The sequence below is a fragment of the Mus caroli genome, unplaced genomic scaffold (genome assembly GCF_978045245.1).
Source record: "Mus caroli unplaced genomic scaffold, Mus_caroli_1 scaffold_10, whole genome shotgun sequence".
Classification (NCBI taxonomy): domain Eukaryota; kingdom Metazoa; phylum Chordata; class Mammalia; order Rodentia; family Muridae; genus Mus; species Mus caroli.
The window spans coordinates 34,394,045-34,406,453 of record NW_028227265.1 but is presented as its reverse complement, the minus strand read 5'-3'; the positions used below and the strand labels follow the sequence as shown (position 1 = coordinate 34,406,453).

At 54.9% G+C, this 12,409-nt stretch overlaps 1 protein-coding gene across 6 annotated transcripts in view; it reads right to left on the bottom strand.

Annotated features, from left to right (window-relative positions):
- Positions 1 to 15: 15 nt before the first annotated feature.
- Positions 16 to 12,409, bottom strand: part of Kifc3 (kinesin family member C3) — a 96,946-nt gene continuing 84,552 nt past the window's right edge. For all 6 annotated transcript variants that reach the window (XM_029480398.2, XM_029480399.2, XM_029480400.2 and 3 more), the window contains 17 exons: positions 10,902 to 10,967; positions 10,338 to 10,481; positions 9,992 to 10,231; positions 9,397 to 9,570; positions 8,773 to 8,920; positions 8,559 to 8,689; positions 7,623 to 7,734; positions 6,659 to 6,840; positions 5,915 to 6,019; positions 4,128 to 4,258; positions 3,611 to 3,734; positions 2,864 to 2,993; positions 2,548 to 2,777; positions 2,211 to 2,345; positions 1,608 to 1,716; positions 839 to 865; positions 16 to 647 (listed from right to left, as the gene is read on the bottom strand). In XM_029480398.2, the coding sequence (XP_029336258.1) occupies positions 861 to 865; positions 1,608 to 1,716; positions 2,211 to 2,345; positions 2,548 to 2,777; positions 2,864 to 2,993; positions 3,611 to 3,734; positions 4,128 to 4,258; positions 5,915 to 6,019; positions 6,659 to 6,840; positions 7,623 to 7,734; positions 8,559 to 8,689; positions 8,773 to 8,920; positions 9,397 to 9,570; positions 9,992 to 10,231; positions 10,338 to 10,481; positions 10,902 to 10,967 (2,166 nt within the window). In that variant the 3' untranslated portion in view covers positions 16 to 647; positions 839 to 860. The remainder of the gene's footprint in view (positions 648 to 838; positions 866 to 1,607; positions 1,717 to 2,210; positions 2,346 to 2,547; positions 2,778 to 2,863; positions 2,994 to 3,610; positions 3,735 to 4,127; positions 4,259 to 5,914; positions 6,020 to 6,658; positions 6,841 to 7,622; positions 7,735 to 8,558; positions 8,690 to 8,772; positions 8,921 to 9,396; positions 9,571 to 9,991; positions 10,232 to 10,337; positions 10,482 to 10,901; positions 10,968 to 12,409) is intronic.

Genomic DNA, 12,409 nt, shown 5'->3' with positions numbered 1-12,409 from the left:
GAATTCAGATTGCACTTGTGTAAAAAGACATTCATTTTAATAAGTAAAAATGGCTAAGCTTCCAAAAGTTCTTAAATAGGATTTGGGGAAAGGAACATGTTGAGAATCAGTGGGCAGGGAGTGTGCCTGGTGTCAGGCAGATGAATAGGACCCAGCCCTTCCACACTGGCCTCTGCCAGCCATAAATATAGCCCAGACCCCTGACAGGGTGAGGACTTCTATATACACCTAGAACATTATATACATGCCCTGTGAGGGCTCCCCTCCTCAGGAGGGTAGATAGAGATGCTCTTGCTCTCCCTAACCCCCCAGCTGGTTCCTCAAGTCTTCTCCACTAGTAGAGAACAGCCCAGCCCAAGGGCTGGGTGGGGAGAGGGCCCACCCGTCCGGCAATGGCTAGACTCCCAAGCCTTTGGCCTACCACCAGGCAGAGTGCCATCCCTGCCCTTCCAGAAGCCCCATGCTTGGGTGCCCAGAGCCACACAGAGACTCGCTTCCTTCTGAACATGTTTCTCATCTCTGAGGAGAGGCAGGGCGGGAGAGCCTCCATCTCCTGCATTCATGGTGGGTGGGTGTTACAGCAGGTCGCCAGGCCACAGGGCCTGGCAGCATGGCACATCTTCACACAGGCACTGGCTTCAACTTCCCTGAAAAAGTAGAAAAGGAGCGCTCAGCCTCTTGCCTCAGGAGGCTTGCCCATAGCAGATGCAGGAGGCCAGCAGAAGCACATGGACAGGGCAGCAGAAGGCAGGACTGGCTCTGTACAAGAGCCCTGGCAGAGCCCTGAACCAACAGCGGGCAGCAGGTGGGCAGCCCCAGGCCGCTGATCCCCACTTACCTGGAGACTGCAGCCCCAGCTGTCAGGCTGAAATCAAAGTGATAGATGTCTCACTTGGGGAGGGATTGGCCCAGCTGCCACCACCCCCTTTGGACCCAGTGAGGGGCCAGGCCCCCTTTTCCACCGGGGATGTTGGGACTGTTTTGTGGAAGGTGGGTAGAATCAGGTACCAGAGGAGCCCCACCAAGGTGAGGGCTCCTATATACACAGTGTGGGCCTTGAGTCAGGAGCACATGCTAGGAGCCTCTAGGGCCAGGCCCTCTGTCCCTTTCCAGGGATTTAGTAAAGCAGGTCTGCTTTCTGACTCCTGCCCAGGGCAGGCGAGGGAAGGAGATGAGTTCTAAATATGGTCTTATAGAGTTGAGGATGGAACCCAGGGCTCCCATATGCTCAGTAAGCAGCTCCCCTCTGTGGGGTACATTCTCGCTACGTAACCTCCACTGGCCTGGAACTCACTGCGTAAACCATGCTAGTTCAGAGCGTGCTCCTTCTGCCTCTCTCTCTGCCTCCCAAATGCCAGGGCACAAGGCACAAACTATCGTGCCCAACTACCCTTTCTAGATTGTTTGGAAACTACTGGTCAGGTTGGCCCCAAACCTCCACTCCTCTTGTGTCAGCCTCCCAAGCAGCTGAGATTCCAGGCTGAAGCCGATAGGCCTGGCTCCTAGGCTGCTTCCTCCCTCTTTATAAAGCAGCTTATCCTTAGCTACGAAAGAACAGCCTGGCTCCCTCCTGCCCTCCCATCCAGTCCACTTCTAGACAGGCTTACCTGATGGCTGCAGTTTCCTTCGGATGGAGCCTGGGCGGCTACTGGTCCCAGAGCCAGGGGCAGAGTGGGCTCGTGCTGTAGGCTGTGGTGTCTGGCAAGCCGGCTCCCACTGTGAGCAGAGATGCCAGTGGGTGTGGGAGCCAAGGCTGCCCAGGCTCATTCATCTCCACCCACTCTGCTTCCCTTCTCTAACAGTGTTTGTTCATCTACAGAGGGGACTAATGACCCTGCTGCCCTGAGAAGTCATGGGACAGGAATTAAACATCGTCTACAATTTAAAATGCATCTACCATGGGCAACTGCTGGCCTCCAAGACAAAGATGGCTGAAGGGATCACGGGCATACGCCCTTAATCTCAGCAGTCAGGTCTCCTGAGTTTGAGGCTAGCCTGGTCTCCAAAGCAAGCTCTAGGACAGTCAGTGCTACATAGTGAGACCGTCTCAAGAAAGCAGAAGCACCACTGAGCTCTGGCCTCACCCACCTTTGTGGCAGCTTCCACTCTCACTAAACCAGCCTGTCTGCCCTTTCCCTACTCAGTACCAGCCTGAGTCTCACTCACTGATGCCTTTCCCCTCCTCCCTGACCCCATCCATCCCCCAGTACCTCCAGGTGCTCCTGGCTTGACCAGGAACCCAGCTCTGTGCGGCGGGACCCAGGGCCCAACTCCACAGAGCGAACCCTCTCAGCAAATTTGAGGGAGTACAGAGTCTCGCTGGTGTTCTTCTCCACTGGGGACACCTAGGGGACAGAGAGCTCATGGTACAGCACAGGAGGTAGCAGCATGGCCACCAGAGGGTGCTTCTGGTCAGGGGAGCCCACTGTGGGCAGTGAACATGGGGAGGAACTTGTGTACTAAAAGGGGATGTTGGTAGGGGTCTATGCGGAGGGGTAGGGGGAGCCAGCAGCCTGGGGAGGCTCCTGCTGAACCCCAGGCCCTCACCTGTACCACCATAAGGGTCTTGCTGTCACCACTGAGTGAGTCCTGCAGCAGGTAGGTGAGTTTGGAATTGCGGAAGGGCACATGGCCTTGTCGAGAACGCAGGGCAGCAATGACGTCCCCCAGGGCGGACAGTGACCTGTTGATGTGCTGTGCCTCTCGCAGGCGGTTGCCCTCAGCCCCCGACTTGCCTACACGCTCTGAACCAGCCAGGTCCACCAGGTTCAGCTTCCCTACAGGCAGAGCAGAGGATGGGTCAGCGCTGCCCCAAAGATACTGATGGAGGGCTTGACCAGAATGCCCACTATGCATCTCTCACCCGTGGTGCGGAGGCCTGTGCTGCAATCCACACCTCTCACTGTCACAATGAGCAGAGCGTGGGAGCGGGAGCTGTGTTCGTTCAGGTTGGTGAACTCGGTGGTGCGGTTGTTGTAGCCAAACTCAAACACCTGGGGGCAAAGGCAGTGAGTGGGCTCCCTTGGGATGGGCAATGCCACCCTATGTGTTTTACCTGGATACTCAAGTTTCTTCAAGGTTTTTGTTATTATTGTTTGGTTTTAGCAGAGGCAAGGTCATAGTGTGTATACCAAGCTGCCCTCTAACTCAGAGATCTGCCTGTCATTGCCTCTCAAATACTGGGATGAAAGGGTGGACAGCATCACATCTTGCTATCTTTTTAATTGTTTGTTTTGAGATCATGTCTCTGTAGTCTTGTCTGGCCTGGAACTCACTATGTAGAACTCACTGATCTCACAGCGATCCACCTGCCTCTGTCCAAGTGCTGACATTAAAGCTGTGTACACCCAGCCACATGAAAGTTTCTGAGGGTCCTGCTAGGTAGTCAGACTGGTTTCCGATTCACAACCCTCCTGACTTAGCTTTACAGGTGTGCTCCTATACCTGCCTTTCCTTTCAGATGAGGAGACAGGCTTGGAGAGGCCTGGGGACTCACCCAAGCTGCATAGTCAGGTGGTGGCAAAGCCCACCTTGGACCTGGAGCCCAGTTCTGTCCACCAGAGCAGCTGTTGGTGAGCGGGGCCTCCAGCACTTCCCCAGGACACCTTACCTTGTTGATGTCATCCACGCTCTGCACCTGGAACTCAGTCAGTCCTGGCACATACAGCTGCCCACTGCCATCGGGGCACAGTCGGATCTCCAGCTTCTCCTGAGGCTCTTTCCCCAGCAGGTCCCTGGAGCGGCAAGCCAAGCGAGACATGACTTCTCCCCTCCCACTCTGGCCTCTGCTTGCCTTGCACCTAATCCCTAGTCTGGAATCTGCCCCTACACCAATCCTGGACCACAGGGCTGCCGGCCTCTCCTCTTCATCCAGTTTCTTCCCTGTATTCAGCAGAGGGGAAACAGACTTCCACATAAGTCCTAAGGCTCACACAGCCCTTGACTGGGTAGGGGCCCCATCCTGACCCAGTTCAGCGCAGCTCACAACACAGAAAGGGGTCCCAGATAAGGGAGGACCACCTACCTCCTAACCCTGGGCAGATCATCTTCCCAGCCTCACCTACAACTTAGACTTGGAGACCAGAAAGCCCCACTACCAGTACTGCCGAGCTCCGGCCCAGGCCCACCTGAGGACTTCGTTGTAAATTTCAGCTGCGCTGACGGTGATGTTGTACTGCCAGTCAGACGCCTTCTCCTGCACCTCCGAGAAGAGCAGCTGCAGGGCCCGCTGATTGATGCCCGGGTTCTCGGGAGTCCCCTGTTGGCAAAAGTAAAGGCCCAGTGGCCCCACAGATGCTCACACAACATCTGTCACCCCATGCCCTCAGGTACCCCTAACAGGTGAGCCTCTCCTGCTGGTCTGTCTGTTCTCCAAATATAAGCAAGTTTCCCCACTTTGAAGGTAGCATTTCCCTGCCAGGAAGTTAGTAAGTGTGAAAGGAGCTCTGTGGGGTGAAGTCTGACACACTACCCCTGCGGAGGGAACACCAGGGCTTATTATGGTCTGCTGGGCCTCCTGGAAGGGGCAGTTGAAATAAACACGGAGCCACCCACTGCCCACTGGGAGGTTCCCTGTCAGGGAGGCCAGAAGCCAGGCTCTGTGGGTGAAGTCCTTGAGGCTGGATGAAATGGCCACCTTTCAGAAGAAATCTGGAGCCCACCTGAGTGGGCCCTAGACACACCTTCCCTCTGCTTTGAAGGTACCCCCCCCCCTCATCTCATTCCTGTGTTAGATCTGCTTCAAGTGTGCTGCCTGCCAGGCACACTCCAAGGCCCTGCAGGTCTGCCTGTCCTAAGTTGTTCTACAGCAGCTCCCTCGAGGCCTCCCACGCTCCCTCAGAGGCTTCCCCCTGCCTCAGGTACCCCGTCCCTGCTGAAGCCTCACTCTGAGTTTGCTGCTGTCCCTAGCACCTGCTGGGCACCTCCTGATGTGCTGTGCTCACTGCCACTCCAACTGCCAGATGGGACCCTGGCAGGCTGTTCTGTCATAGCAGGTCCCTCGGGCCTCAGCAGAGAGCTCAGAGGATGGACACGACCTCTATCCAGCCCAAGACAGAGCTAAATAAAGCCTACCCCTTTCTAGCCCACCTGCCCTGCCCTGCTAACCAGAACTGAGGGTATGGGAGTTAGGGAGAGGGGTGTTAGGGGACAGTCACAACAGGGGATGCCCAGTGGCCTGACCAGCAGGAAGTGACAAGCCCCTTCCCCCCCCAGTCCTATGTGGGGGAGTCCACTGCAGCCCCTAGTGAGTCAGAAAACTACTAACAAAGCAATACTCCATAGGGCTAACATTTTCTATTGCTCTCTGTAGTCAGATTCTTCAACTCTGGGCTGGGAGTGTTAACATTGATCTTTAATCCAAGCAGTCGGGAGGCAGAGGCAGGTGGATCTCCAAGTTCTAGGACAGCGAGGGCTACATTGGAGACCATGTCTCAAAACAATAGCAAAACAAAATTCTTCTGCTCAAGTAGCCTTACAAGGCTAGCTCTGGGCACATGCCCTGGATAAAGCCCTTCTCTGAGAGCCCAGCTTCCCACAGCTGTAGTCATGTAGGTATCCAGTCTCTCCCATGGCCCAGGACCTTGCTGGAAGCTGATACCAGTCCTCATTCATCCCAATATCCTGGGAATCCTTGAGCATAGTCTGAGGAAGACACAGGAAAGCTCAGGGAATCTATGCAAGGACAAAGGCCTGGCCTCTGACAGCCTGCCCTACCTCCTGAGACACGGAAGCCAATGGAGCACTCTCTTGGGAAGAACTTATCGTGTGAAGACTTGGTCCCTGGGAGCCAATGCCAGGAACAGCAACACAGGGTGGTTATGAGACTCAAAGCATACACTATGGAAACCCAAATTTCATGGAAGGACGCTAGGTTCTGTAAGGGCCCCCCCACACACACTGGGCAAACACCTACCTCCATTGTATATGTCTTGCCGGCACCTGTCTGGCCATAAGCAAAGATACAGACATTGAAGCCATCGATGCAGGAGGTAATGAGGGCCTGCACCTCCTGGAACACCTGGAGAGACATGGGGCAGGGACCATGGGTTCCAGTGCTGCTGGCATATGGGGCCCCACAGCTCTAGCATCAGCCACCTCCCAGCTAATGTTCCATCCATGAGAACCATCTATCACCAGCACAGAGGCTAGGACCCAATCCCAGCCTGTTCATTCTTTGGTTTGGCTTGACCAAACCAAAGCAGAGGAAAGTATATGCCTGGACCATTCTCTGGCTTGGGCCTGTGTGACCCCCATGGTATTCATGTTGCCCAGCCTTGGCACTAAGGAGTCAGGGACAGTGGACGACTCTAGAAAGTTCCATGGAACTGTTACAGGAAAGAAACTCAGGGCAGGGGAGGCCAGCCTCCAGGCCTACTAGCAGATGAGAGAAGCCTTAGTGTGGGAGAAGCCATAGGGTGGGCAGGCTAAAGTCCCTGGGTAAGGCAGGTTCTGTGTGGAGCTCTGTCCCTAAGGCCTCCACCTATACCTTTCCACCCTCTTCTTTCTTCTGGGTTGGAAGAAGAGTGACCCGTGATCCTCCACTCTTAGGTTATTTTTTCCCCCACCTAGCCTTGACCCCTGTCCTTCTGTGTCTGTCCTTTCCTCTGCTTCTCCTTCCATGTCCCTAGAGATACCCTGTTCATGAAGCCACACTCACGTCCTGCTGGGAAGCCCATGGGGAGAAGACCTTGTCCAGCTCGAAGGACACGGGCTTGCCCTTGTGCAGCAGGTGGATGATGGAGTCGTCATCAGGGTCAAAGGTCACAGCATTGGTTGCCTCGGGTCCTTCCCCATCCTCCTTGGTGACTGGCCGGACTCGGGCAATCACCCGGATGTTTCCTGGATCGGTTGATGGAAAGATGGGGTGGATCAATACCAGACTGCAATGGACTAGCAGCCAAGAGTCCCATCTTTTACACAAGACCAGGGAGTGACATGGTATCAGCCACTCAGATCACTGTATGAATTCACTTACTACATTTTCTTCCTGAGCAAAGTCAGGATGCTTTGCCTCGTGGCTACACAGTACAGTCAATCCTGGTAACACTCTCTGTGGACTTGAGTTTCCTCATCTATTCAAGAAGTTTGGACTCCATGAACCAAGGGATTTATTCTTGCCATTAATCTAAGGGGCATGGGCAATGCTAAGCAGGACTTGGGTACCAGATGGGCAAAAAGGACAGCTATCTGTGTGCTCCCAGCCCTGGTGACGGGACACTGCTGGGGGTCTCTGGATGACTGATGATCACTGTCCCTTCTCCCCAGCCACCATGAACACGGTGATGGCTGTGGTCTGGAGCTACAGTGAATTCCCCAGTGTCTGCAACAGTAGCTGACACCCAGCAGGTGCTCCCTAGGGCTCAGGGCAGAGATCAGTGACACCTGAAGCTATAGCAAGTGCCACCATTGCACAGGACCCTACCACATCCCCCAGGCCTGGGCAGAACCTACCATGGCCAAGGAGCTTTGAAGATGGTCAAGTTCAAATCAAGTTCCAAGCTGGACCATATACTAGGAGTGTGTCTTTAAGCAAGTTTCCTGCTTTTTCTGTGCCTTGGAAGCAGCAGCAGCAGCAGCAGCAGCAGCGAGCACAGCTCTGTTGCACAGTTGCAGACACTCACCCTTCAGCCGGACCAGCTCGTTATGGCATTTCTTGCGCAGCTGTAGTTCCCGGCGGTACTTGCGCAATAGCTCCTGGTTGTTGCTATTAACCTCCTCAATGGCCTGGCCGATCTGCGGAGCACACGCGGTGCCATCAGAAGCCGGGCTCTGTCAGCTTCCCTTCACTGGGCCTGATGGTGGTATCACCCTCACCAGCCCGGGCTGAGTAGACCAACCTTTCCCAATAGTCCCCCTGAGGAGGTAGAGCCAGTGCCCTCATTTTATAGATGAAGAAAAAGAGCTCTGGACTAAGGGGGAGTAATGACCAGAGACTGAGTACTTGGCTGCAGTGAGATTCAGCAATCTCAAATCTAACCTTTCCCGAGGAGCTAGGGACAAGGACACCTTCCATCTGTTCCCTCCGTGGGGTGATGAGACATAGAGACACTAACCCAAGAGTCAGGATGCTCAGAATGACCTGGGCTCTTCACCACATCCGTGTATTACTGACATAGTTATTTAAAGAACTATTTTCTTTTCCCAAAATACATCCATCTCTTGCAGAGCGAGCTATCATATGAACTTGAGAAGCCAGCGGCTATAAAAGGCTCAGCCACATGGGAGACACTTAGGAGTCACTGGCTAGGTCTCACACGGTGTGAGGATGCCTTTTGAAAACAAAATGAGCACCAAGGGCTAAAGCTTGGGGGGAGAGCATTTGCCTACCAGGTGTGAAGACCTGGGCTCAGTCCCTAGCATATCATGGGCCCAGAGGCCAGTAATTACAACTGAGGCAGGAAAATACGGAATCGTGGTCAGCCTGTGCTAAAAGCCCTGTCTCAAATAAATAAACCACCCTGGTAGATATAAGGTACTGCAGCACAGATGGGAGCTCATGAAAGGACAGTGTGTGAATGTGTGCCTTTTGGGAGTAAGGCAAGAAGGGGCTTGCTCACCTCAGCTTTGACACTCCTAAGAGCCTCCTGCAGCAGCAAGGGGAAGCCCCGCACCTGCCGCTTGAGCCCATTGTAGTCGTTGGTGAGGGTCCTCAGCGCAGGCTGCAGAGTCAGCAGGTTGGTCCTGACACCTAGTGGGGCAAAGGTGTTAGGCATCTGGGCTGTGAGGCAGGGGCATGGGGATGGGGATGGGCAGGGCCAGCTTCCGGCTCACCTGCCAGGTTCTCATGTACCGCCTTCATCTCCACCTGGGCCCGTGCAAAGGCCTCCTCAATGGCCCGGTTCTTATCCTCCTCCAAGGACTGCATCTCCTCCAGCATCTGCCCGTGTGCCCGCTCCAGCTCTGCCTCATACATGGCAATCTGATGGCCAGGCCAGGAAAGGGTTCAGTGAGGGGGCAGGGGCAAGAAAGGGAAAGGCAAGTGCGGGGGGCGGGGGGAGGCTGGGGGGAGCGGCACTGACAGATATGTTATGGCTGTGGCTGGTACAGAGGGAGGGAGGGAACAGCCTGCTTTCCCACCGCAGGGCTGTGAGTCTGTATAGCCATCACCTTCCCAGTTCCGACTGGCCTGTGCCCATGACAGGTGACAGGCCACATGTCCCCAAGGTGCATAGGCTCAGCAGATTGGAAAGAGCAGGCGGGACAACCTGAGCACACCAGTGGGCGGCCAGGGATAGCCCCTTGAGATCATTTTCCCATGTCCCCACTGTGAAGAGACTTCTGTGGCCAGCTCAGGTTATAGATGAGGAACCAGAGATTAACCCCGTGGCCAGGGGAAAAGAGAAACTGCACCCCAATTCTTTCGGGTCCCCACTACAGCTGTCTTGGCCTGCGCACCTGAGCCCGCAGCTGGACTGTCAGCTGGTGGGAGTTCTGCAGCTGCTGCTCCATCTCCTTCAGCACCTGCCGCTGCATGGCCACTTGCTCCTGCAGGTGCTGGTTCCGGGTCTGGGACTCGCTGAGGGCCTGCTTGGTCTTGGAAGACTCTACCTCCACTGTCTTGATGACATACTGCAAAGAGAGGGAAGGACAGGACAGGGCATCGTCAGAGGCAGCTGACCCACAGAGTGTCGTCTCAGCAATCTCTAAGGAGCTAAAAGGTTCTGCAGACAGGTTCTGGTTTCCGCAGAAATCTGCTAGTTATCTTCTAAAGGGGGAGCCTGCAGGAAGCCTGACTGAGCTGGGCTGGGCACAAACTGACAAGAAGGACAAAGGTAGGTTACACCTGTGCCCGGCATAGAAAGAGCCACCTTCAACCTTCACTGAGCTTGCCTGGCAGCAAGCGAGGAAGGAACCAACTAAAGAACAAGACTGGAAAGAGCCCTGTGGCTCTGCACACCTAGCCAGTCAGTGGAACAAGGCCCTTTTAGGGGCAAGCCCTGCCCTGGGCCCAAGATTCCTACAGGGCAGTGCAACCTATCTGGCCACTCACCTTAACAGGTGGGGACTGGGCCCTCAGACTAGCGATAGTCTCATGGCTGTCACGCAGGCGCCGGCTGAGCCGCTCCTCCTCCTGGGCTTTCTCAGCCAGACAGTCCTTGAGGCGCAGCTCTACCTCTGCCAGCCGGTCTGTTTTCTGCTGCACCTCCAGGTTCAGTTCTGACAGCATGCCTTTGTTCTCAGCCACTTCCAACTGCAGCTGGGACAGTTTGTCACGGAGCTGGCTGCTCTCCTGCGGGTAGTCAAGGCAGCCAGGTGGGGACAGGGTCATCCCTGGCAGCTGAGCCTACGGGCCCAGGGCAGAGGCTGCCACCCGCCTGCCTGCCTGCCCGGCCTACCTGGCTGTGCTCACAGCCCTCGCAGGGTACCACCGGCTGGGCCCGAAGCTCCTGCAGTTCGACCTCACAGCGCCTCAGCTCCTGCCTCAGCTGCTCATTCTCCACCATCAGTCTGTCCCTGTGCTTCTCCGCGTCCGTGCCTCCCTGTGGAGAGCCAGGGCCCAGAGGAGGCATGAGCAAGGCCACACCAGGAGATGAGGACAGAGGAAAAGAGAAAGCAGAGAAGGAAAGGGGCAGGCAGGCAAAGTAAGAGGCCAGGGCTCAGAAAGAAGTCAAAAGAAAGGGAGGAAAGGAGGCCAGCAGAGCAGTCTATTTTCCTTAGTGTGAAAGTCACACAAAGTCAAATTTATGCATGCACGGAGTTCACACTCTTTTGACGTCAGCAAATGAGATCCAGCCCCCTGCTCTGTGGTGCCACGTCTGAGACAAGACAGCATAAGCCCAGATAGGGCATGGGCGCTCAGAGACAGCCACATCCAGAAGTGGAAGAGTGACCAGGGCTTGACACTCACCCCTCCCCTCCCCTCCCCTCCCCTCCCCTCAGGACGGTCCTGGGGTCCTCACCAGTTCTGATCGCAGTCGGCTCACTTCCTGGGCCTGGCTAATGAGCTTTTCCTTTAGATGCTCCACCTGTGGACACAAAGCCAGGTCCTTATCCCACCGGCCCATGCCCAGGCCTCCTGCCCAGCTCCAGTGATCACCAGCATGGCCCCTCTGAGCCCAGGACCTCAGGTTTCCCTATGGTCAAGCACCAGGAACTCTGGTAAGCTAGCCTGGTCTCAATGGCCTTCAGTGCTCTCTCCCTGCAAGAATGTACCAGCCATGGCTCAGCAGGAGAGGTTCTCTTGGGAAACTGAGGACCCTTCACAGACCCCTTCTAAAGCACAGGGTCTACCTTTTTTTTTTTTTTTTTTTAATTTACTTGTGCACTGTAACTGTCTTCAGACGCACCAGAAGAAGGCATCAGATCCCATTACAGATGGTGTGAGCCACCATGTGGTTGCTGGGAATTGAACTCAGGACCTCTGGAAGAGCAGCTAGTGCTTTTAACTGCTGAGCCACCTCTCCAGCCCCTCCTTTTTTTTTCCCTTAAGACAAGGTTTCTCTATGTAGCCCCAGCTGTTCTGGAACTATTTGTAGATGAGGCTGGCCTCAAACTCAGAGATCTGCCTGCTTCTGCCTCCCAAGTGCTGGGATTAAAGGCCTGTGCCACCACCACCCAACTAAAAATGTTTACTATTCAGTTTTAAGTCACATAACATGAACAGTTATAGCCCCCAGGCTCAGCCTTGCCCAGATCCCAGCACTTTCTACCTCGAGCAGTTTCTAGTGAGTAAGCCTGTGAGGCTGAGCCTTCTGCAGCCAGGCCACGTCCAGAACCTTGAAGAACTGTGACATGACCAGCAAGGTGGAAGTGAACACGGGCAAACAATGTACTCAGTGCATTGGGGAGGTGTGGGGGGAGAGGGAGACCTTGGTGCTCACAATGCCTTGAGTAAAAATTCTAGCCCTTCCTTGTAGCTGCCCCCAGCAGGCTACCCCAGTCCCTGAGCCAACACTAGCCTGCCCTAGGAGTGCTTTTCAGGGAACAGGCGTGACAGGCAAGAGCCCTAGCAGCAGAATTTGCCAGTGTGTGTTGGGTTTCTCCTGAGCATATTCTAGATTGACTGTGTCTCCTTGAAGAAGGTGGGTTGAGAGTCAGAGTTTATATATCTGGGCCTTCAACGTATTGGGTGCTGGTTACTAACGAGGTAAAGGGGAATGAATACTGCCTACAGGCGCCAGGTAGATAAGGCTAATGGCTGTACCCCCACCCAACACATACTCAACTAGATGCCTAAAGACCACCTAAAGAAGCACCTACCAAGGGGTCTCCATGGGCCACAGTCTGATGGGAACTCATACCCAGTACCATGAAACTTATCTCATGAGACAGGCTAATGCTGGGCATGGGGTACACGCCTTTAATCCCAACAGAGGCAGGCATATTTCTCTGAGTTCTGAGGCCAGTCTGGTCTACCTGGAAAATTCTAGGCAAGCCAGGGCTATGCAGTAAGACCCTGTCTCAAAGA